This window comes from Antedon bifida, chromosome 11, assembly GCF_963402885.1.
Source record: "Antedon bifida chromosome 11, ecAntBifi1.1, whole genome shotgun sequence".
In the NCBI taxonomy this organism is placed as follows: domain Eukaryota; kingdom Metazoa; phylum Echinodermata; class Crinoidea; order Comatulida; family Antedonidae; genus Antedon; species Antedon bifida.
The window spans coordinates 17,339,265-17,360,414 of record NC_136236.1 but is presented as its reverse complement, the minus strand read 5'-3'; the positions used below and the strand labels follow the sequence as shown (position 1 = coordinate 17,360,414).

General features: G+C 35.6%; 3 protein-coding genes across 4 annotated transcripts in view; 2 read left to right on the top strand and 1 right to left on the bottom strand.

The window, feature by feature from the left end:
- Positions 1–4,110: 4,110 nt before the first annotated feature.
- LOC144856308 (creatine kinase, flagellar-like) lies at positions 4,111–7,582 on the top strand. Its single transcript, XM_078714263.1, has one exon. It carries the CDS (start codon positions 4,234–4,236, stop codon positions 7,426–7,428), a length of 3,195 nt encoding a protein of 1,064 aa, XP_078570389.1. The 5' UTR covers positions 4,111–4,233; the 3' UTR covers positions 7,429–7,582.
- On the bottom strand, positions 7,527–17,521 carry LOC144856309 (acylamino-acid-releasing enzyme-like). Of its 2 annotated transcripts, none has more exons than XM_078714265.1 (22): positions 17,440–17,521; positions 16,723–16,979; positions 16,133–16,223; positions 15,547–15,622; positions 15,204–15,340; positions 14,567–14,704; positions 14,344–14,435; positions 13,950–13,990; positions 12,884–13,005; positions 12,470–12,533; positions 12,266–12,360; positions 11,589–11,756; positions 11,138–11,252; positions 10,573–10,653; positions 10,337–10,417; positions 10,058–10,146; positions 9,847–9,957; positions 9,583–9,631; positions 9,200–9,230; positions 8,903–9,005; positions 8,387–8,493; positions 7,527–8,010 (listed from the first exon to the last, which is right to left on the bottom strand). In XM_078714265.1, the coding sequence occupies exons 2-22, from the start codon at positions 16,968–16,970 to the stop codon at positions 7,911–7,913; spliced, it is 2,139 nt and encodes a 712-aa protein (XP_078570391.1). In that variant the 5' UTR covers positions 16,971–16,979; positions 17,440–17,521; the 3' UTR covers positions 7,527–7,910. The 2 variants fall into 2 exon arrangements, with proteins under 2 accessions (XP_078570391.1, XP_078570390.1); XM_078714264.1 differs by having other exon boundaries at positions 16,723–16,988; positions 17,448–17,521.
- Positions 17,522–19,626: 2,105 nt separating this feature from the next.
- Positions 19,627–21,150, top strand: part of LOC144855238 (plexin-A2-like) — a 117,276-nt gene continuing 115,752 nt past the window's right edge. The window contains exon 1 of the mRNA XM_078713045.1: positions 19,627–20,712. Coding sequence (XP_078569171.1) covers positions 19,627–20,712 — 1,086 coding nt within the window. The remainder of the gene's footprint in view (positions 20,713–21,150) is intronic.

The window sequence follows — 21,150 nt, the reverse complement described above, 5'->3', positions numbered from 1 at the left end:
GGTGTTGATCGATGTCGTCGATTTTAACGTCGTTCACGCCTGTACGTTTTGACGACGGAAGCAATGAGTTTGATAACTTTAAAACGGAACTTATAAAAGTTGGACTCCTACTGTCTTCTAGAACAAATTTATGAGAGAGTGTCGACGTCTTGTGGGGTATAGTACGTATGTAATAAGAGGCTGCATCATACACTACTAGCCGTCTTCTTATCGTAGAGATGGGTAAGTCTTATAAGTTCTATACCTAGGCTTTTATTATTCGTCAAGGCGACGATTTAGGAATGCGATTAATGCTTAAAAACGAACCATTTTTTTCAAATTTAAATATAAAACAGCAATGAGAATGAATGCCTAATTATTTTGTATTACAGAGTAGTTTGTCCCCACATGCATTAGGCCTAGTATTATATCCTCAATTTCGATCATTCTCGTTCTCTCCTCAACTTCTATATCCATCGTGTATTTAATTTCAGTTGTTTTCACTATTTTATGTCAGCCAAATTAATTAATTGGTAGCAAATTATTCTTTCTCCGGAATATTTCTTGTTCAATTATGCGAGTTTCGCATGGGGTTTTAGTACTGATAATTCGCTTATGACTTTGTTATCAAATCGGCCACAAAAACAGTAATGATATAGCCTAGCCTAGGCCTACTATAAGCGTTGATTATATTAAGAACGTTCTAAAAACTCTCTTTCATCATTAAAACACCTTGATTTGGAAAAATGATCTAGCCTAAAAGTAGTATGAATACAAAAGTGTTACCTTACCTTTGTCATCATCCCTGACCCAGTGAAACACATGGCCAGCATCACCCAGAACAATATAAAAATGAATACTCTACCTTTGTTTGCCGTTGTCAGGTTGTTTAGCAACATGTTGCTATGATCAGCTGTCGGAAGTGCGTCTTAAAATGCCCGCGCGAACAACCGGAAGCATTCACGCACACTTTTGACCAATCATATTCATCGTTGTTGTTGTGACGTGTATGGATTGTTGATTTGACGACGTATGTATTGCGCGTCAAGAATCCGTGTTGTTTTGTTGTTCGTGTTCATTCCTTTTAAACTTTTGCACAGATCTTGTCAAGTTTTCTTCAGGGGTGGGTGATATTTTTGTTAATACATTGCAACAATGGGTTGCGGAGCGTCAAAAACAGGTAAGCCTGGCCACAAGCTATGTCTTATTTATTTATTGTTATAATAATAGTCTGCTCACTAGTTTAGAGCATAGAAGCGCGCCTAGCTAGCTAGACTTTAGTTATTATGCCCTAGTAGGCCTACCCTATCACTACCATACCACCACCACTTGCCACCACAACCTGGCCTGGAGCCTAGCTAGGATAGGCTAGGCCAGCCTAGGCCTATTTGTAATTTTATATTAGCAAAAACTGCAGGAAAAATTGTACATAGGTTAGCCTAGGCTAGGCTAGGCCTATTGTTTTTTTAATTATTGTTAATAAATAATACATGTTAATCTTTTTCAATTCAATTTATTTCCACATAGGCGCCTATAGGCCTAGCCTAGGCCTATAGGCGCGCCTAGGCCTAGCCTACTACAACAACCAAGTAGCCTACATGGAGGATGCATATTTTAAGATCTGTGCCGAGTACAGATCTTTACGCTAATAAGCAACCTTAGAAAAATAATAATAATTACAATAAACATAAAAGTGAATAAATAAATTTAATTTAATTCTTAATGTAATAACTTTTTTTAACTTTTTTTTTCTATTATTTTTTTTATAGCTGTTACAAAGACCTCGTAAGTAGAATGTTATTAATTTCAATTGTTTTTCTCATTTATTTTTTATTGATTGATACATGCCTAGCCTTTAGGTCCTTTAAAAATAGTTAACTAGCTATCTAATGCAATTTTAATTAACCTACGGGTCATCTTTGTATGAACCTTAGCAGAAAAAGGCCAACAGCCATAAGTCGCGTGCTCTCAGAAAAAAATGAACTTTCAAAAAGTAGTGTACTTTAAAACTTTTCTGTACATCAAAACAGTTCAAAAAGTACAGAAAAGCGATAAAACGCATAGTGATACTGGACCGACAGACAGACCGACAGACCAACCGACATAGTGAACTATAGAGTCGCGTCCACGCGACTAAAAAGGGTGGATTGTTATTAAGCCCAAGTTATTTTAAGTAGCGCATTAATATTAGGCTAGTGTATATGATTAAACTAAGTAATATCTTTAACTAATAATAATCTGCTTTTCAATGCAAATAATATATATAATAAGCTAATTTGACAATAAATTATTGAAAATCAAATGTTTAAGCCAAATAGCTAAATGATAAATCATTATATTACATAGCCTATGTAAATACGAGAATGTGATTGGTTGAATCTAAATGACATCACAAACCTGTGTATCTACTACTACAAGATTGAATGAATAATGCATAAGGCAATTTTAGTTTTACAATTTTGTTTTTTAAATCATATTGGTAAAACCAGATAGGGAGATACCAGACAGTTTTACTTAAAATTTAAAGGCTTTTTATTTTATAGCAATCCACCCTTGTAGGCCTAATTATAATATCTTCATGTTATTTGTCAAAGTACTCAAAATTAAATTTCATCATAAACACCTTAAAAATTTGACAATTTGCAGCCCGGCTACTGCTAAAGAGTCCCCTGCTTGTAATGGCAATGCAACACCTGTGAAAGATAAACAGGAAGAAAAGAAAATTGCAAAAGTTGAGCCGACAGAAAGAAAGCCTAAAAAGCAGACTGAATGCCCAAAGACTCCATGTTCTGCACCTTGCACTAATTGGTAGGAACTTCTTAACACTGGGGTGGATTGCTATAATTTAAATATAATGAAATTATTAATAATAATACATTTTTTTTAAACCATATTCTACTAGTACTAGCAACTGTGATTTTCCTCTCTTTTCCTTAAATTTATGATATTTAGTATGTTTCACTATTAATAATGTAGGTTGTAGAATTGCAAGCTGAGCACTGTTTATAGCAATCCACCCCAGTATCATTTTTGTTTTAGTTATACTTTTTGTCAGATACAGTAGAACCAACATTTGGGTTACTCTGATTCAGAGAATACCCTATTAATAATATTAAGTGGACACACTCCTATTAAGGGGAAATTTTAAAACATAATGTTTATAGAACTACTATCTAAGTCCCCTTTGTATTGCTAATATTAATTCTAAATTGCATATAGTAATAATTTTATTAATATACAAATACAAATAAAATTTTGAAAATGTACTCATATTATTTCCATTTTAATTGGCAAAATAAAATTGAATCTTGAATCTCTTAAATCCAAAGGCAAATTTATGGGTAGCAGTGGCTGGATCTCAATGGAGATACATTAAATAAAATAAGCAAAAAGCTAAATCAAAACGATAAAGTAAAACAGCCAGAACAGTTTGCAGAGCTTTCAGGCAACACTATACTAGCCCCTAGCCCGTGCAATTCTAATGAATTTGTAACTTTTGCAATTGTATATTATAAATACGGTACAACTTCTATTGAGCGGATACCCAGGGTTTCTACTGTATACTTATTATTTCTATTGCTAATAAATTAATAACAATTCATATAATTGTCTATATACATTTATTTATTATTATAACAATTCTATATATATACTGTATATTATAAATACATTATAAATCAACCCTATTAAGGGAACACCATTGGGACCAATCAAAGTGTCCTAGTTTCACAGGAAATTGTACCTTCATAAGGGTTTAATATAATAATTTTTTGTGAAAGAATGAAAGAAACTAAACAAGTAAAATAAAGTTCAGTTTCTATACAAAACTATAAATAGAATTTCACATTAACTAAAATGTAGTAAACATAAAATTTCAGATTTTGTTATGTATAATTTGATGTTGATGATAAATATGTACACTAACTATAGCTGCAAACTAATCCAGGGTAATTTCTTTAATTAGACTAACCTTATAAAAACTGTTAATTTAATGATGAGTAATCCACTAGTATTATTTTTTTTAAATATTTTATCTACATTAACCATTAGTTGATGAACCATTATTTGTAGTCATTAAACATTTAGAATTTTCAATTGAAAAATTTCTATATTTTTTACCTTATGAATAGCAATTTTACCAACTATCCGGATTTGAGTCAGCACAATAACCATCTTGGAAAATGCCTCACACCAGAAATTTTTGATAAGCTTGTGAATTTGAAGACACCTTCAGGTTTTACATTAGATGGATGTATGCAGACTGGTGTTGACAACCCTGGACATCCTTTCATCTATACCGTTGGTCTGGTTGCAGGAGATGAAGAATCATACGACACATTTAAGGATCTTTTTGACCCAGTGATCAGTCGTCGACACAATGGTTACCAGAAAGATGCCATTCATTGCACAGACCTCAACCCAAACAACCTAGTTGGAGGTGATGATTTGGACCCTGCATATGTCTTGTCTTGCCGTGTTCGAACTGGGAGAACTATTCGTGGATATGCTCTACCACCACACTGTAACAGAGCTGAGCGTCGTGATGTTGAAAAGATTGTCATCGAAGCCCTTGCCACACTCGATGGTCCACTAAAAGGCAAGTACTATCCACTGAACGGGATGACTGACCAGGAGCAACAGGCACTCATTGATGATCACTTCCTATTTGATAAACCAGTCTCTCCACTGTTGACATCTGCACGTATGGCAAGAGATTGGCCAGATGCAAGAGGTATCTGGCACAATGAAGACAAAAACTTCCTTGTGTGGATCAACGAAGAAGACCACACACGTGTGATTTCAATGGAAAGTAGCGGCAATATGCGAGCAGTTTTTACTCGTTTCTGCAATGGACTTAATAAGGTTGAAGAGGCTATGAAAAAGAACGGATATGAGTTTAGCTGGAATGAACATCTTGGTTATGTCCTCACTTGCCCATCAAATCTTGGCACTGGTGTTCGGGCTGGAGTTCATGTGAAACTACCAAAACTGAGTAAAAACAGCAAATTTGATAGCATATTAAACACAATGAAGTTACAGAAGAGAGGCACTGGGGGTGTTGACACAGCATCAACTGATGGTACCTTCGACATCTCCAATTCTGATCGCCTTGGATCATCTGAAGTGCAGCAGGTTCAAGCTGTAATTGATGGTGTCAAGACACTGGTGGCAATGGAGAAAGCATTGGAAAAGGGAGAAAGTATCAGTTCACTGATGCCAGGGCATGATGCTAAAGCTCTTAAAGACTTCCCAGACCTATCAAAACATAACAATCACATGGCACACTGCCTGACACCAGAGATTTGGATCAAGTTGAAAGACAAAAAGACAGCTGCTGGATACACTCTTGCTGATTGTATTAATACTGGTGTAAAGAATCCTGGTCATCCACACATCATGACAGTTGGAATGGTTGCTGGTGATGAAGAATCCTACGATCTGTTTGCTGACCTGTTTGACCCTGTTATTGCTGCACGTCACAGTGGATACAGCAAAGATGCAAAGCACAAGACCGATCTGAATCCTGATAACTTGCGAGGTGGTGAACAGCTGGATGAAAAGTATGTATTGTCTTGTCGCGTTCGTACCGGACGAAGCATTCGTGGTTACACCCTGCCAACGCATTGTAATTGCGAAGAACGCAAGGCTGTGGAAACCATCCTTGCTGATGCTCTTGCCAAACTAGATGGCGATTACAAAGGATCTTACTATCCTCTTGAGGGCATGTCTGATGAGACACAACAGAAGCTGATTGATGATCATTTCCTTTTTGACAAACCTGTGTCCCCTTTGCTGACAGCTGCTAAAATGGATCGTGACTGGCCACAGGCTCGTGGAATTTGGCACAATGAGGATAAGAATTTCCTGGTGTGGGTGAACGAGGAAGATCACTCGCGTATGATTTCTATGGAAAGAAGCGGGAACATGAAACGTGTGTTCAAGAGGTTTTGCGAAGGCTTAGGTAAAGTTGAAGAGAACATCAAGAAGGCTGGTCATTCTTTTATGTGGAATGAACATCTCGGATTTGTACTTACCTGTCCCTCAAATCTTGGTACTGGGCTTCGTGCTGGTGTGCATGTAAAGGTTCCCCTGCTAAGTAAGGATGAGCGATTTGATAAGATCTTGAAAGCTATGCGTTTACAGAAAAGAGGAACTGGTGGAGTGGACACAGCTTCTACTGACGGAACATTTGATATATCAAACTCTGACAGATTGGGCTCATCAGAAGTTGAGCAAGTTCAGATGTTAATAGATGGAGTTGAGCTCTTGATCCAAATGGAGAAAGCGCTGGAAGGTAGGAAATCCATCAATGATTTGTTACCAGAGAGCATCAAACCAAGACCACCGGTCAAGTTGATGAATGACAACTACCCAGATCTATCACAGCACAATAACTACATGTCAAAGGTTCTGACACGAGAAATGTATGATAAACTTTGGAAACTGAAGACCAAATCTGGATTTACATTAGACGATTGCATGCAGACTGGTGTGGACAACCCAGGACATCCTTTCATTATGACAGTGGGTTTGGTTGCTGGTGATGAGGAGTGCTACAGCCTGTTTGCCGATATGTTTGAACCGGTAATAAGTCTACGACATGGTGGCTATGGACGAGATGCTAAACATACCACAGATCTCAATCCTGATCACCTGGTTGGGGGCGATGATTTAGATCCAGATTTTGTGTTGTCTTGCCGTGTACGAACTGGTCGTAGCATTAGAGGGTTAGGTCTGCCACCGCACTGTACTCGTTCTGAAAGAGCAGAAGTTGAGAAGATCTTAGTGGATGCTCTTGGTGGACTTCCAAAGCCATTCAAGGGTAAATATTATCCTCTTTCTGGGATGACAGAAGCCGAACAACAACTGCTTATTGATGATCATTTCCTCTTTGATAAACCAGTCTCACCACTTCTGACATCTGCAAACATGGCACGTGATTGGCCACAGGCACGTGGAATCTGGCACAACACCGAAAAGAATTTCCTTGTTTGGATCAACGAAGAAGACCATTCTAGAGTAATCTCTATGGAGAAAGGTGGAAACATGAAGAGAGTCTTTACAAGATTTTGCAATGGTCTGAACAAAGTTGAGAATAGTATAAAAAAGAAGGGTTACACATTCATGTGGAACGAACATCTTGGCTACGTGTTGACCTGTCCATCTAATCTTGGCACAGGAATGAGAGCTGGCGTGCACGTGAAACTACCACTGCTTAGCAAACAAGAAAAGTTTAATGACATTCTTACTAAATTACAATTACAAAAGAGAGGAACTGGAGGCGTTGACACAGCATCAACAGACGGAACTTTTGATATTTCAAATAATGATCGTTTGGGAACTTCTGAGGTTCAGCAGATGCAGATGGTAGTGGACGGAGTAAAGAAATTGGTTGAACTAGAGAAGGCACTTATGAAGAATGAAAGCATTGATAGCCTTTTGCCATAATTTAAAAGATCATGTTTTATACTATTTTGAAAATCTGCTTTTGAAAACTTTTAATATTTGTGAAATTTATGCAAAATACTTTATACATTAGAACTTATGTGCAATATAAAGAGTATTTATTAATATAATATAACAGGAATAAAATATATCTAAGACAATTATTTCTTCTTTGAATGATTTTATTTGTAAACAAAACAGGAAGAAAAACATACATACATCAATCCGTGAACTGCCTTTTGTTTGAAAAGTTCATAATTTTAATTTAGCCTAGCCAATCTGTTTGGACTTTCGTAACTTAAATAACTCAAACTATTTTTTTAAACATAGAAGGGAGATTTTTGGTCTAGTATTAGGAGATCGCCATACCTTGAAAATACTTTATAATACCTGATTTTGTTTTACCTAATGTGACTTTCTAGCCTTATCCAATATGTTACTAAAATCATGGATTTCTTGCATGCAGTATTTGTGCTACAAATGTCTTACAAGTGATCAACAAACCACTTAAACATGTTAATGAATGCATCTGCCTCATAATTGGTCTTAGCAAGAGAATGGTTGTCATCTGGATATGTTAGCACTCTATAAAACAAAATACAAAACATAAAATAGAATAGCAGTATTTATTTAACATGATCAGTGCTTTGCGCTTCTGGCAAATTTGGTGGTTTGACGCACCTTGTATTAAGCAATGTGTGGACGCTTATTGGAAGTAATGCATACATATAATTTCATGTTTGATTTAACTTTATCTCAGTTGTAAGGCCGTCTGTACATAACTTTTATAACATACTCTTACTTCTTCCATTTAGGAGCAAACTTCATTTTTGAAGGCTACTGCTCTAGCTTTTGCAATTTTCATGCATGGTGTGGAAAATCTAATATATTCGCTATAATATATATTATATACTGTATGATGGTCTGTGGGGACTCATACTAGGGACAGACTGACTCTTACCTTACTTCAACCTCTCTTGCCTTTAGGGCTTTAGCATATTCATAACCTTGTTGAGGAGGAACCCTTTTGTCAGCATTACCAATCATGATCATTGTTGGTGTCTTCACCTGTAAGTGTAGATCCAGTAGAACAAACATAAATTTAGTTTGGTAAACTTAAAGTATGTTTGTGCTTTTAAACTTATTCTTTTAAATTGAACTTTTTCTTGCATGTCTAACATATCTATTGTCTATACATATACCACTCCTTTAAAACTTCCAAGCTAAACACAGATCAGTGTTGCATTAAAAAATAATTGAATCTTCATATTTTCACTTGCAGTTTAATAAAGGTATACAGTACAGTAGAACCCTATAAGGAACCTTTGGAACCCCTGAATAGGAGTTGGCCACAGTGTTAAAACATTTCTTCATCTCAAAGGATAGTGTATACTTAAAAAAACAAGGACAAGGGTGTCCCAAATGTAGGGTTTTATACAGGTAGTATAGTATAGTAATTTGGTGTATGTGATATTACCTTATCAACATGGAATAATGGTGATTTCTCAAACATTGCGGCATAGACTTCAGATGATGGCAAGCAGGAATGAGAGAAGGAAAGTCCACTTTCAGTATAGCCCCTATTAAATTATGGATAAATGTAATATGTACATGTAATAGAATATACCAGAGGGACACACAAGCATTGCTTTAGATGTCCAAGATCAAGGTAAAAATAAAATGCACTTTGTGAGTTAATAAGTTAATTACAGCACCTTTAATGCAATGTATTAATTGGACACACCTCACAAAAAATGATCAAATAATGTCTTACCAATCTGGTATATCTGTACCTCCCATCTTTGCTGTAACAAAAATTTAGAAAATAATGTTTGAATGTATTCATTAATCATTGGTATTATTAAAACATGTAAATCATTTTTTTAAAGTACATCTCTTTAACTTGATGCTAATGCTATACAAGTAATTTTAGTGCCTTTTTTATAAACAAAATATAGTAAAACCCCTCCTTTTTGAGACACTCCTATTCAGGGGAAATCCCTATTAAAGGGACACATTCTAATCAATGAACAAAGGCCAGTATATGTTTTAACACTACAGCCAACACATATTAAGGGGACACTTTGTTTGGTCCCAAAGGTGTCCCCTCAATAGAGGTTCCACTGTAATCACACCATTTCTTTGGTTTATACTTACATGCCATGTTTGTCACAGGGTTTCTGGCTACACAAGCTTTGAAGTCATTCTAAAAATAGCAAGATTTCTAAATTAGACACACTCAACCTATTATTTAGGCTCGTATTTAAAAAGAACTATCATTATTAGTTCTGAACTAGTTAGTCCAGGATTAGAGTTAGTCCTCTTTCAATACATTAATATAATGTGCATTTCAGTTTGAGATTACATGTTTTAATGTGATTTAACAAAGCAGAATATGTATGTATTTTACCATCAACTTACTGGATATTGTCCAATGAGATGACAGACCAAAAAGCCCCCATGTGAACCTCCCTGTAACACCACATTGTCACCATCAACAATGCCATCTTGTATAGTTTGATCAATGGCTTGCTGAAAAAAAAATGTGAAAAACATCATTTTGATCATTGATTTCACAAAAGTACATAATTCAAATATATGAGTTTGGTATATCTTCACTCTCTTTGAATACCTTGCAGTCTTTGACATCATTGCATCCAACATTTCCAGGTAGTGACAGGATAAAATCATTCCCAAATCCAAGTGACCCTCTATAATTTACTGTAAAACAACATTTAAAAAAAAATTCATCAGTCATTCATCTTAACCACGCCTTTAAAAAAAAAGTTAATATTAAGTACTGCATGTTATGCATCTAAACCACGCCCTTGTACTTGGATGAGTTGGTACCATATTTCAGTATAGGAAACGTAGGAACAACAAAATATAGAACCATAAGGTGTTCACTTACTTAATAAAACTGCAAACCCAAGGCGACAAAAGGTAGACGGATACAGCATGTAGTCTGCTACAAGAGTTGAGTGTGGACCACCTGTATTCAAATTAAATGATTAGGAAACATGTATTATTCGTCAATGTATATGTTTATCCAATTTTCAGGGTTAGATTAGTTATGACCCTGGAAATTTATGAATTATAATCGGTCATTATTTTTATCGTTATATTATAAAATGTATATAAACTTACCGTGAGGGAGTGCAATCAAGGGCAGTTTACGCTCTGGGTCATTCTCGGGAGTCAATAAAATTGCCTCAAAGTCAAAGCTATCTACAAAATTATTTACAATTTGTATTTATGTTTGTATTAACTATTATATTTTTACTACTAAAGTAGCAACTAGTTTTTCAACAGGAAGTTGGGCAAATACCTATTATTAAATTAGCATAATCATCATCATCAGGCATCTTTCACTCAAAATTGAAACAGATATGGAGACAACATTGGAGAGAATTTCATCAGTTATCCAGTAAGTCTGTGTGAGTTGCAGTGGCTGATCTAGATTTTCGAGCCATTTGTTCCCTCTCTCAAAAATAGATAGCTTATTACTAGCACTACCTCAGCTCTATCATCCCCTGTCAGATGTAGCCCTTCTCAAGCCTTTGCCATTTCTTTCTGTTCTGTGCTGTTGAATTGAATTGCTTATCAATGTACCACTAAAGGACAATTCCAAAATTGCAGAAATACCTAATCATTAAAAGTAGTTTTCAGTAAAACAACCCAGGTAAAATCATCATTGATTACAGTTTCTCACCTTTTTCTTTAGGAGTATAATTCCTTATTTCAAATTTGAAATCCGAAAGTGTTAAATGTTCTTCATCTAGATAGTTCCATTTGATATCACCTCCTGGGAAAAGCTTTCCTATAACCTAGGGTATAAGCAATTTGAAACTCCAAAAGTTTACCATTTGTTAGTGTTTTCTATGTCCACCTAGACAAAAGGGATCACTTTATAATAATATTCGTTCTTATATAGCACTTATTGTACAATGATTCTAAACGCTTCACATTTTTACATATGGAAACATAATCCCATAATGCAGCTAGTAATCGGTGCAAAGTGATGATAAGGAATGGTAATTGCAAATAGTAGTCCCTAAATAGTTCCTAGGCCCTCGAAATTCCAAAGGAACTTGTGAAGTAGGTAATGGTCATATAATGCATTTGTAGTAGGTAAAAAATAACAAGAGATCTTGTGAACGAACCAATCGTTGTGGTAGATTAGGTGCGGCACATGCAGCAAGTATAATGTCATCTGTAACATCTAGCACTGTCCAGGCACCATACTTTGACCATTCTGTACCAGCCTTACTGCTACCAAAATTTGTCACTTTTCTGACTACTTCAGTTTCTATATTTATCTCAACAATTTCCTACAGAAAATAAAGATATTGTGGTTTTAAAAACTGTCTACACTCAAACTTTATGTGACAAAAAAACGTGATGTTCCCATGGACATGATGATGTTATATCACTACCATATTTTGGCACATTTCTTAAAATTTCAGTTGCCATTGACCTTGTCTTGCCATGATGCTGCCATCAATCAGTAATTCTACTAATGTGTGTCTGCTCTAGTATGTATTGTTCCACTAGTACAATGGCACAGTATTAAGCCTTTAGGAAACCTGGCTAATTGCGAGTAAATTTATGTTCACACTAAGCTCTGATTCTTGTTTCGGTTGGCAGATAATGTATAGTGTTTAAGAATATAACCATCCACACTAACACATTCCAGATTCCATAAAAAATGTATGTGTGATCGAAAAATATAACCTGAGCAAATTTGGCTCAGTGTGAATGCAGCTTTATTAGTCCTTATTCCTTTATAACTTGTACTGTAGAATACTATCCAACAGATAACCATGTGAATCCGTCTTACCCTGCAACTTCTCCAAATGCTGTGAGTGTATATTCTCTTGTTATCAGATGCCCAACATCTTCGTGGAAGAGTAGTGAGGTATAAGCCAGGAAACTCTACAGAAATAGTAGATAAACCATTATCTTTAAGGTCAAGGGTCAATATTACATGGTTTTAAAATGCGCTATTTCCAGTGATACCATATTAGTAAATAGTGTTGTTTACCTGATTTTTTTGGTCTGTCTTGTATTTTAACAACAGTTTTTGTCTCTTTTGTGTTCCAATCATACTACAAAACAAACTTTAAAATGAATTCTTTCTCTTAAATATTTAGGTGAACTCAAGTTATCAGGTTAGACTTTGTGGTTTGTGGAATTACTAAAGAGTTGAGAGTATTTTCAAAAGGTTAATTTTCATTTCTCCTGTTAAAAATGTTTAAAAAACATGCCTTGCTGTAATGTTAATCTTAGTGTAGGCTAAAGTCTGGACCTAGATAAGTTGCTGCATACAATTAAAATCTGTTGATGAAAGATGAAAGTTTACAAAAATCCTATACCGAAATTTTGAGTGGTGCTGACAAGAACCAATGACTTAAGACCTGTGTATATATGTTAAAAAATGATGTATAAAAAGGCATACCATGAAAAGTTGTGAGCACTGCATATGAGGCCCACCTTCACTGTTCCTGAGGTAGATTAGTTTGCTCATGTCATTGTTGAATCTAGGGTTAGAAACAGCTTGATTACCGTCAGACAAAGTTTCTGAGAGAAAAAAATGTACGAGATAAGAAACACTTAGATGTATAACAGAGCCTGTTACTATGGTACTTCTCTACCATGATTCTTGAAGGGTCCATGTATTCAATTTGTCTTTTACAACACTATAAAACTTGATGTTTTCTTCTCTGTTGGTTTGTCTGTCAGTGACCACAGCCTTTATGATATATTGGAAGTATTTTTATTAAAATGTCTATGCTGTATTAAGCGTGGTTCCCACTAGCAATGCAGCCTACTCGATGCAATTCCCTTCCAATAATTGTGTTTGCCCTGCCTGCCTGAAATCAAACCTACTTAGTTATGCGTCAACATTTAGCCCGGCGCACACTGTAGCTATCCGCTGAGCCAACTGTTAGAATAACAATTTGCTCACAGTGTGCGCCGGAGAATTTGTGAGGAATCGGCCACGCATGCCGGTGAGGAAAATATCTATCATGTTTAATATTTTTTTTGTCATGTGTGTTATTTTCCTCAAGTGTGCTCAGAACGTGAGCTAACAGCTCACTAAAAAATAAAATTCCACTGTGCATGACATGTTCTAATTTATTATAATAATTTATGTCAGCGCACGCCGTATAGTGTAGTAAGTAATTATCCAATCAGAAACTCTCATTTAGTATCTGTCCGATAGAACGCGACCACAGTTTGCGGCAAATTTTTTTTAGTGAGCAAAGTGTTATTCATGCCTACAGTGTGCGCCGGCCTTTAGTTGCCATAGACTTTGGCCTGGTTAATTTTGCATACTTTACTATGTGCTGTACTATGTTTCTACTGTTCTTAATTGCCTTGCATAAAATAAACTTATTTGATTTACTGTAGCATAGTCGGTTCCCACAGATTACACAATATATGACACTTTTCGTTGGTATTGCGTTCTAGTCTAGTAGGAACCACACTTAAATTTTAAAAAAGAAAACCAATATACGAACCAAATTTTTTGTCTTGAACCTTCAGATGATAAAGCTTGGAACTATCAAAGAAGAAAGAGGATACATTACTTTGGAAGTGTTACAGATACAGTAGATCCTTTGGGACCCCTCTATTCACTTTTTGTGAACTGAACAACAGGCAATATGTTTTAACACTATGGCCAACTCATGAGACATAGTATTAGGGACAATTTGTTGGGTCTCGAAGGTGTTGCTTTATTAGGGGTTTTACTGTAACCCTCCCAGACATGACTGAATACAACCCACATAGTATGGGTATAATAACACATAGACCTTCCTCGTGTTTTTCTTCTCAGAATAAACTTTGTACATAAATACAAACAAGACTACTTTGACCTTTGACTGCACAAAAAAAGCGGCGAAGAGTTTGTACCTTCTTATTGGACAAAACCGAAGTCCAAGTCTGTACGGGTCATTATTCCATCCAATAAATACAATATCTCTGTCATTTGGAGCCCACAAAGCCTAAAGAAAAAACATGAAACAAAGATTACAATCAAGCTAGTTTTACTTTAGTATTAATACACAATACAATGAAGTTTCAAATACAACAGTGTACCATAAAAATAAATGGCATGAGATTGTCATTGATTTACCTGGCCAGGTGAGATGTCATCCGGCACGCCCTCAATAACATTAATAGCACCGCTCTCAATATCGAGCACACACAGTGTTGGCAAGTGTTTGGATACTAGCTGTTCTCCCCAGTCTTCAAGATAAACATACTCATTCCCCTACAGTAAAACAAAGTTAGTTACTCTATACAATCTATATTTTGTAGACATTTATAAGCTGAACCCAACGATGTTAATGTATGATGTAAAGTGGGTCTTTTTTGGAGATGAACAAGTTGACTGCCCACAATGTAAACAACCTTGTAGGATATTATTGCCAAGTGGCGTTTCATATGTCAATGACCCTAGGTCAACTGAAGTGGATGGCCTGATCTTAGAACTTCCAACTTGTGATAAATCTTCACACCCCATGTGATAGTATGATACAGTTTATTTCTTGAAAGAACATTTTCAAAGGTTCTACTTCTATATCCACAGATGTAATTACTGAAGGAACTGTATCTCCATTGTGCCACAAAGCCTGCACTAATTTCATATCATGAATATTCATTAGATGCTTTAATGAGAGCATCTACTGTTTAATAGCTTCTGAAATTCACCGCTTTTTTAGATGAGTTTTTGCCATTTAAAATGTTTGATACACTACGTCTTACTTTACCTTCCCATCATTATCAATTTCTTCATCATCTTTGCTACTTTTGATACCAAAGTAAGATGATGACTTTGGTTGTTTCTTTTCAGCAACAAACATCAATTTCTTCTCTGATGCTGACCATTCTAAACATCCAAATTGTTCTAAGATGAAAACAAAATTAGAAAAGAAAATATTAGTGATGTAGTGGTGCGGTTTTCACAAGAAAAGTGAACAATCCTTACCAACCGTACTGGTGGCTGCGGCCCTGCTATTATCTTTTGGATGGTATTCTGATACCAATCTTAATCTACCTTCCGAATCCTGAACTATCTGAATGATGGATAGTACGTAACGATCAGAATCTTACCGTCCTCATAAATCTTTCCAGTTTTCTCCACAGCTGCGACATCAACTGCCAATATCTTCTGTTGACTATTCCACACCTAATCCATAAAATAGTACACAAATGAATAAGTTGAATAAGGAGTGATAACCACAGTATCCTGTGTATAACCACAATGAATGTTACTCATCATTTATACCAGTAGATTAGAATACTTTTAATTAAGTTACTTTCACTTGTACAAGATTGACTCTTATTGTTTTATAAGAAACCTACTGCGAGAAAAGAAATGGCATAGTGTACAGATGGGTTTCCCTGCGTTTAAAATTCAGGCCTACACCGCTGCACAACAATTTTAATTTTTTTTACAAAAATGTAATTATTATATTCCTTCAGTATTTGAAATAGAAGAAAATAATGCATGGCATGTGATACAAATTCAACCAATCAGATGGCAAGGATACACTTAGGTGTGTCATAATTTTACATTGCCAAATGTCAGTTTATGGTCCAAATATCTTTTACAGTAGATTATACTACTTAGGTAAGATGGCTATTTGAACTGAGTGGAATAGTGTTTCTATTTTCATTTCCAGCTGTTTATGCTCACATCTATATACTGTTTTTCTTCTCCGTTCTTGTTAGTGATTTTCCTAACAACAGCAGTTAGTTTACCAGATGGAGAAACTCGTCTCAGTAATCTAATAAATATGATATTTAATAAGAAATATAAGTATGTGTGATGTGCCCAAATATGGTAGTGGTATGACATCATCAAATGTACTTTTATTATTAGTGAGTAGCCTAACTGTACTCGCAAAGTCTTTACAAAGTGAATTCAGAGGATAACTGGCCAATTGTTACCATGTGAAAGTTTCAACCATGTGCCGGTTTGTTTGAGATAAATTAGTATGGCCACATAATGAGAATATTGTTTTGCGACAACATTAAAGCTCAGTTGGCGCAACGGCTATGAGCGTTCACTGGGTAAACCCAGGGCCCCTGAGCAGCAGGGCCGGAAGGGAAAAAAGGCATTAATAAGATATGTCAAACAAAGGCTAACACCAGAGGCCTCTGGCGTTGGAGGGCCACTTAGGGTTCTTAAACCAGGGGCCTTTGCATTATGTTTAAGGTACGTTTACAATCATTCTTGAGAGGAAGAAAACTGATGACCATTTTAAACATTAAAAGGTCACTTACTCTCCTTTACTCTCGGTTGGAAAACCAATGCAGCTAGTTGCTATACCCTCGACATTCGTGATGATCTGGTGTTGCCTCAAGCTTTTAATACTCTCCATTCGTTGAAGATCACGTTGACTCCAGCATGATGTCACAGTGTAAGACTTTTTCTCTTGTGCAGACTTGCTGTGACAGGAGATACTGCCAGATACGATGGTAGGGATCCTTGATGCTTCCTGGTATAAGGCAACTGCTCTGTCAATAGACATCTTTTATATCTTGTTTATCTGAGGAGTTTAACAAGCATTGCACACAAGATTAATGTCGTAATCATATAGTACCTAGTAGAAGTAGGCCCTAACTGCTAGATAGGTTACATTACAACTATCTAACTACCTTACCTAGGACGGTAGGCCTGGCTGGAGCCTATATAGCTAGCTACAGTAGGCAATTTTTTAGACATAGGCCTAGTTATAATGTGGGTGTGAACAAAAATTTAAGTGAGAAATCGATATAACAGTGTGGTGCGAAACTGCAGTAGCGCCCAAGATGTTCGGTCGGAAGTTTAGGTCTAGGCCTAGGCCTACTAACTGCCTGTGTGCATGCTGTACGCGCTCTATCTAGGCATATAGCCTAGCTAGCTAGGCCTAGGCTAGGCCTAACTAAAAGCCACGGCCTAGGCCTACTGCTCTATCGAGGCTAAATAAGTTTACATAACTAGTTGAATTAACTCAACACATGATTACCCTAATGCAATCAATATAATAGCCTATGCAACTTCTAGGACCTTATGCAAAAAAAGTTTTACAAAGCGTAGAGAGACAATGACGAAAAGGGAAATTACCTCTTCGCTAACAACTTAACAGAGAGCGATTGAATATGGAACGCCACAGAGCCATGAACAAAATCAACGGCTGTGGAAATGAGCCTATACAACTTTTTGATTGCAAAAAATTTAAAACAAGGAGTTGCTCCTTAAAAAACACGCTCGTGGGCTGAAATCGGAATTGGTTTACAAAATAATAAATATATTTTTATTATTGATTATAAACATGCACAAAATAATTTTAGCTGTTTCATGATCGTCTAATTGTTACGGTACTAAATCACGTCACATCACCAAGAGGGGAAATCCCCTGCTTTTCTGTCTGTCACAATCATGATTCGTTTATACGTCCGTCAGTTAATGTTGCTAGGTGACAAACAAACACATTGAATTCGTACATAATATGGATATGTTGTATGCTTAAATTACGCGTCTATTTATTAAGCAAAAACTGTATATATTAATTTAGACAATAATTTACGTACGTCAAATTTTTAACAACAATATGTGAATAAAACGCACAAATAAACCGATTTTTTGTTCACTCTCAAAATCTTAATTTGGTCCTACCGATCTTCATCACTTTATATTAATATTAAAAAGAACTAATTGGGAAAACAACATTTTAAAAAAGTGTTCCACCCCCTCTACCATGCATCATTAATATTAAAGGTTATTAAACCAACCAATCAACCGCATCCAATTATTTTTCTGTTGATCAGCAGCACACGCAATTATACTGCATTGCATAGTTTTCAGAGGAATTGTACTTACAATACATAGCCACTGTATGCTTTTATAACTTTTATATACTGTATTTTTATTGGAAAAGATATAATATTGGCTTGACTGAGATCCTGTATCAGTGGTGTCATTTTCAAACCGGCTTATTTATAGGTGAGTGTATGTTATATATATAGTTAATTAATGTGATATAATTTAAGGAGTGTAACTATAAAATCTGTAAAATAATCTTACTTAATGTACACAGAAAATAGTAATTCTATCATAATAAATTTCATCAATTACACTAGAAGGGACTTAGTGAAATTGCAAAGCTCTCAAATACTGGTGTTTTTAGTTAGCCGTTACAACATGACACACAACGTCTGGCAAACTGTTGATACTCCGACTTAGGATATTCTCGAGCGAACACATAATTTGTATAACAATGAATTCACAAAAGCATGGTTAGCATAAGAAAATGCCCTTCCGATAATTGTGTTTCCCCCCCCCCCCCTGCTTGAAATCAAACCTGCGATGTTTGCAGCTCTGTTGCGACGTCGGTTCCCACTTTGATTATGCAATACAACACTTTGCGTCAATACGTTGCTGTGTTGCGTTATGTTGCGTCACTAGTGGGAGCCACACTTAAGAGGCAAATCGAAGATTAAAAGAATTCAATTCCAATTGTTGTCTCAGACCGAGTGAACACAATTTTATGTGGCGTTCTTTTTTAGTGGCATGCACATAGTTGATTAACATTACTATTTAAACGAAAAAGGTTACAAATCGAATACACCAACCTAAATTGTTACCATGATACACAACCATATATGATATGGTTCCACTGTACATCATCTGGTACCCCTGTACATCTTCTGGTACCCACATGAATTCAGAGAACATTTTTTTAAATAGTTTTAATGTGTCCTGAATGCACTGGATTTTTTTTTAATGCATATTCCCTCCCAACCCCAACCCCAACCCCCCGCCCCCCCACCCAAAAAAAAAAAAAAAAAAAGAATTAGACTTTAATAGGCCATTTTGCAGTTTTAATAGAGTTATTCACTTCTGTAAAAAAAAACCAAACAAAATGGTAACTTTTAACCAAAAACCATTGTCTGACAGACAATAAAGTATTGCTTGCTTTCAATTACATTTTTTTTTCAGGTAAATAATTTTTTTTTTATCCAGTTTTTGGTCAAAGTGAATAAGTATTGCGTGACATTAGAATGGCATACTCAACAAAAAATTTGAAAAAAAAATGTTATGGGGAGGGACAATATCTTTAATATATTACCATTTGGAGCATTTGTTCATATTTTCTATTATTTTTTTTTAAACATATTTTTCAGAGTGTCTGTACATTATTCAAGATGGCACAACATTGTTGCAAGATATTTTGGATGTTTGCAGTCACTTTTGTTGTGATATATCCAGCCTTATCACAAAGCTATGACAAATACAAAGATCCTGGGGGAAATTTTTCCTCAGTGGTGTATGATAGTGAATTAGAAAACATATTTATCGGAGGCTTAAACAAAGTTTATAAACTTGATGCTGGTGACTTAAGACTAATAGTACAAGGAGATATTGGACCAAAATTAGATCATCCAGACTGTACAACGCCACCCCCTACGGAATGTAGTTTTGAACGAACATTCAGAAATAATTCAAACAAATTGTTATTACAATTTGGTGATAGAATTATCTCATGTGGAACTTTTTATCAAGGAAGTTGCGAATTTTTGTATCGTTCTAACTTGACAATTATTGGTCATCCAATTAGTTTGCCCGTGATAAACACAGATGGAAATAGTGTAGGAATTATTACACAGAATCCAGGTGATGAACCAAACTTATATATTGGAACTCCAGCTGCTATTGAACCTGATCTACCACCGTTCACTACACGATCTTTAGTAGATTTTGACGTACAGAAAAACACACTGGAAAAATTACAGAAGAAAGCATCACACTCTCATATAAGACAAGGATTTAAAATGGACTTTATACATGGATTTAATAGTAATAATGTTAACTATTACGTTGTTGTTTATGATGAGAAATACGCACAAATCATCACCCATAATTACCAAACATACATTGCGCATCATTGTGAATCTGATAAGGGCTATAAGGTAACATATATTGAACTGCCTCTTGTTTGCAATCATAAGGGCCAGAAATACATGCTGGCCCAGTCAGCTTACTTAGCGAATAGGGTGCCGTCTGAGCCGAACACATCATCACTCATACTTGTTGTAACCTTTGGAATGTCCGAGAATGGTGCAAGTTCGATTCCAGAAAGAAAATCTGCTGTTTGTGTATATTCTTTGTCAGATAAAATAGAATATTCGTTCTTGAATGTATATAAGGAATGTTCACAGGGAAATACGACATTCAAAACTGTCCAATGGGCTGGATCAAATCAGCATGCTTGTCAATCAAATCCGTTATGGGTAAGAAATGTTCACACATAATTATTTTTGTTATAGCTTTGTCAAGAAGACATGTGATTTACCAAAAAGCCAACTGTAATATTGAATTGTTTTTTACTGTAGGGCATCGGGTATGAGAAGTGGTTGCCTACAGTATCAGATTCAATGATTGGTTGCCTGATGATATCTTTACTAATTTTACAATTTAGTGTATATTTCAATAAAAGTTTATATAAATTGAAAACTCATTGCACAACAGATCATTGTTAAACATGGTCTGTCAATTATGGCTAAAATTCTTTGTAAGCATAGCCTCTGCATTAAACAAGTGTTATAAAGGATCAACACAAAACTATGTAAGGTTCTAATTTGATACAAAAATATGAAAAAGGAACCAGATTTTTCCAAGTTCCTGTCTGTCTTACTGTATGTAACCAGAAATGTTTAAATTAATTATTT